The following is a 3,715-nucleotide window of genomic DNA, read 5'->3' as shown; positions in this document are numbered from 1 at the left end:
AGTACCATCTCGGCTGACTGCAACCTCTGCCTCTCGAGTTCAAGCGATTCTCGTGCCTCAGCCTCCCAAGTAGCTGGGATTACAGGTGCCCGCCACCATGCCCAGCTAATTTTTATATTTTTAGTAGAGATGGGGTTTCGCCATGTTGGCCAAGCTGGCTTTGAACTCCTGAGCTCAAGTGATCTACCTGTCTCGGCCTCCCAAAGTGCTAGGATTACAAGCATGGGCCACCATGCCCAGCTCAAAATTTTTAAAATTCAAGTTAACTGTACAAATACTACAGTAAGACAAAAAAGAGTCCTGCTGTTAAAACTGAAATACTGGTTGAGATGCAGGGCTACTGTGCAAAGCACAGGAGAAAACACCACCCAGGAAGGCAGAATGATATAACCAAGAACACATGATGACTTGGATTTAAATCTATACTCCATCATTTCACAGTCACTTCACCTTAGACAAGTGTCTCAATACCTAGTTTTGTAAAATGAGACTGATGATTTCTATCTTAACCAAAAGATTGCTGTGAGGCCAAAAAATATATTAAAAATTACTGTGTAAATTACTACATATACTTTCCTCTAGCACCTAGATTCTAAACTCTTACAGGGCCACATTGGTCTTTTCATTTCTCTCTCCTTTTTTTTAAGACAGAGTCTTGCTCTGTCATGCAGACTGGAGTGCAGCGACACGATCACAGCTCACTGCAACCTCCACATCCCAGGTTAAACCGATTCTCCTGCCTCATCCTCCCAAGTGGCTGGGATTACAGGCGCCTACAACTACGCCCAACTAATTTTTATATTTTTATAGAGACAGGGTTTCACCATGTTGGCCAGACTGGTCTTGAATTCCTGGCCCCAAGTGATCCGCCTGCCTCAGCCTCCCAAAGTGCTGGCATTACAGGCGTGAGCCACCGCGCCTGGCCGGTCTTTTCATTTCTACCTTCTACTGTGGCTAACTCAGAGTTGGTACTGAGGAGACAGTTTAACGAATAGATGAACATATCTTTTATGGCCATTGTGCATTCCTCAAAGTGTATATATAAATGGACTATACAGAAATTAAACAAAAGACTTAAATGTCCTGAAGGACTAAAAATATTACAACAGTTTTACTGCTGAAACTGTTATTGTTACAACAAAATAAAGGATCTCTAGGAAAGTGTTTCTGAGAGTACATATAATATGGAGTTTATGATAAATGTGTATCATAGTTTATAAAACATATCACATAGTTTATCACAAGTGAGATGATGACAGGTATCATTCGATGGCTCCAAACTGGAAAGTCTTCAGCTTCAATGAGATGCCCACGGGACTTTGTCAGTAGCGTTCAGTTGTGAAAAAATCTCCAAAAATGCATATGAAATGCTAGAATAGATCATTAAAAGTGAGGTAAAGGTACAGAAGAAAAAAACAAATATTTGAAATTATAGATTGAGATCAGTATGAGAATGCTGGGAGTCCTTAAATAATTTAACATAAGGCTATCAGTTTGTACATATTATTGTTTGTAATATATAATTGTTCAGAAAAGGGAGAGGGGCAAGTGATAGCTGATAATCAGGAAGAGAAACATGGAGAGCTTCAGTTACTGATAATGTTATAATTACAGAATTTCTTTTTTCTTTGACACATCTGCAGAGGATCATAAAAGTAACATTATAATTCTTAAGGTGGGTGGTAAGAGATGAGAGAACCATGAAGATACCATCTAAGCTGGACTTTGAATTAAGACAGGAAAGTCAATGTTGGCAGGAGCCAATGATAAAGTAAGAGGAAGCATGAGATAAAAATGGAAAAGTAGATTAGGATGACATTGTAGCATCAATGCTCAAAAGACAGTGAAATGGGACTTGGAAACCCTGAAATCTCAACCATGGTTCTGCCACTCAATTTGCAATTAACCGTGAACATATCCTAAAGCCAAATCTGAATAAATATTCTACAAAATAATATAAAAGGCAACTTACTCAATATCTTTTCGTACTGATCCCATGAGATTCTCCCTTTCCCGTATTGCCATAAAGTTTGCTTTGGTTTTATGGAATCCACGTGTATAATCCTGTAATAAATCAACATCCAATCTCAACAGAAGCTAATTAAGGATTTTCATCTCACTGAACCAGTTATGTATTATCATCACACTGTAAATTTGTCAAGAAAACTGCTATTTAAAAAATTAAATTAATCAAAGGTAAAAATAACTTTAAAATTACTTTGCTGAAGAGTGACCAACTTCTTTCAAATGAAAATAATTCAGTGTTAGGGAAACAGAGCCATTAAATCACTGTCCTTTGTACCTCCTAGTACTTTGTCTTATGAGACAGAATTAAGAAGAAAAAAATTCTGACATAAAATAACTTCAAATAGTCTAGGAGAAAACTTGAGAGGCTCTTTCTACTTAACAGTAAACATAACAGAGTTTATTTTCAAAGTTCATCATTTCGGAGCTCTCACAAAAAATTTAATTCCGAAACAAAAAAGAATAGAATCAAGAGAACTGTAAGGAACAAAATAATCTTTAAACATTTTCTATTATTTTTGTACCACTGTTAAAAGATATTAAGAATATTCATTACTTTTCATAAATTCAGAGATGTAGATAAAGAAGAAAATAAAAATCTTGTCTCCCACAGAGTCCCTGTTGACCTTTTAAAAAACAAAAGTAATACATAAACATGGAGAATATTAAAAGGGCACCAAAAGAAATAAAGGTGAAACAAAGGAAAACAAAACATTCTGCTCCACACCTCATAACTGTTACCATCATTTTGTATTTTCTTCCAGGAAATTATTATTTTCTTTTTTTTGGAGACAAGAGTCTTGCTCTGTCACCCAGGCTGGAGTACAGTGGTACCACCTCAGCTCACTGCAACCTCCACCTCCCGGGTTCAAGCGATTCTAGTGCCTCGGCCTCCCTAGTACTGGGACTACAGGAGTGTGCCACTACATCCAGTTAATTTTTGTATTTTTAGTAGAGATGAAGTTTCACCATGTTGGCCAGGCTGGTCTTGAACTCCTGACCTCAAGAGTTCCACCTACGTTGGCCTCCCAAAATGCTGGGATTACAGGCGTGAGCCACTGCACCTGGCCAGGAAATACGTTTTTACATATACAAGCTTATCTATTTCTTTCACTTTGCCAAATAAGTCATAATATACATTCTGATGTACACCCTGCTTTTTGTACTTCATAAAGTATCAAGCAATCTTTCCATATTAGGAAAAAGAAAACTACATCATTCTTCTTAATAGCTGCATAGAATATTATTTTATGACTATCACAATTTAACAAATTCCCTACTGATAAACACTTTAGTTGTTTTCATTTTGTTTGCTATTAAAAATACTGCAAGAGCCAGGCACGGTGGCTCATGCCTGTAATCCTAGCACTTTGGGAGGCTGAGGTGGGTGGATCACTACAAGTCAGAAGTTCGAGACCAGCCTGGCCAACATGGCGAATCCCCGTCTCTACTAAAAACACAAAACTTAGCCAGTGTGGTGGCATGCACCTGTAGTACCAGCTACTTTGCTCAGAAGGCTGAGGCAGGAGAATCACTTGAACTTGGGAGGCAGAAGTTGCACTGAGTTGAGATCATACCACTGCACTCTAGCCTAGGCAACAGAGCGAGACTCTGTTTAAAAAAAAAAAATTACTGCCAATAAACATTCTTATATGTATTTTTTTAACTGAACTCTTTTTTTTTTTTTTTT

At 37.6% G+C, this 3,715-nt stretch overlaps 1 protein-coding gene across 3 annotated transcripts in view; it reads right to left on the bottom strand.

The window, feature by feature from the left end:
• Window positions 1-3,715, bottom strand: part of GOSR1 (golgi SNAP receptor complex member 1) — a 56,192-nt gene that overhangs the window by 41,263 nt on the left and 11,214 nt on the right. For all 3 annotated transcript variants that reach the window (XM_011940865.1, XM_011940864.1, XM_011940866.1), the window contains exon 5: window positions 1,973-2,064. In XM_011940865.1, coding sequence (XP_011796255.1) covers window positions 1,973-2,064 — 92 coding nt within the window. The remainder of the gene's footprint in view (window positions 1-1,972; window positions 2,065-3,715) is intronic.

Source organism: Colobus angolensis, unplaced genomic scaffold, assembly GCF_000951035.1.
Source record: "Colobus angolensis palliatus isolate OR3802 unplaced genomic scaffold, Cang.pa_1.0 Scaffold193, whole genome shotgun sequence".
NCBI lineage: Eukaryota > Metazoa > Chordata > Mammalia > Primates > Cercopithecidae > Colobus > Colobus angolensis.
The sequence above is the reverse complement of the archived record's forward strand: the minus strand, read 5'-3'. Positions and strand labels throughout refer to the sequence as shown.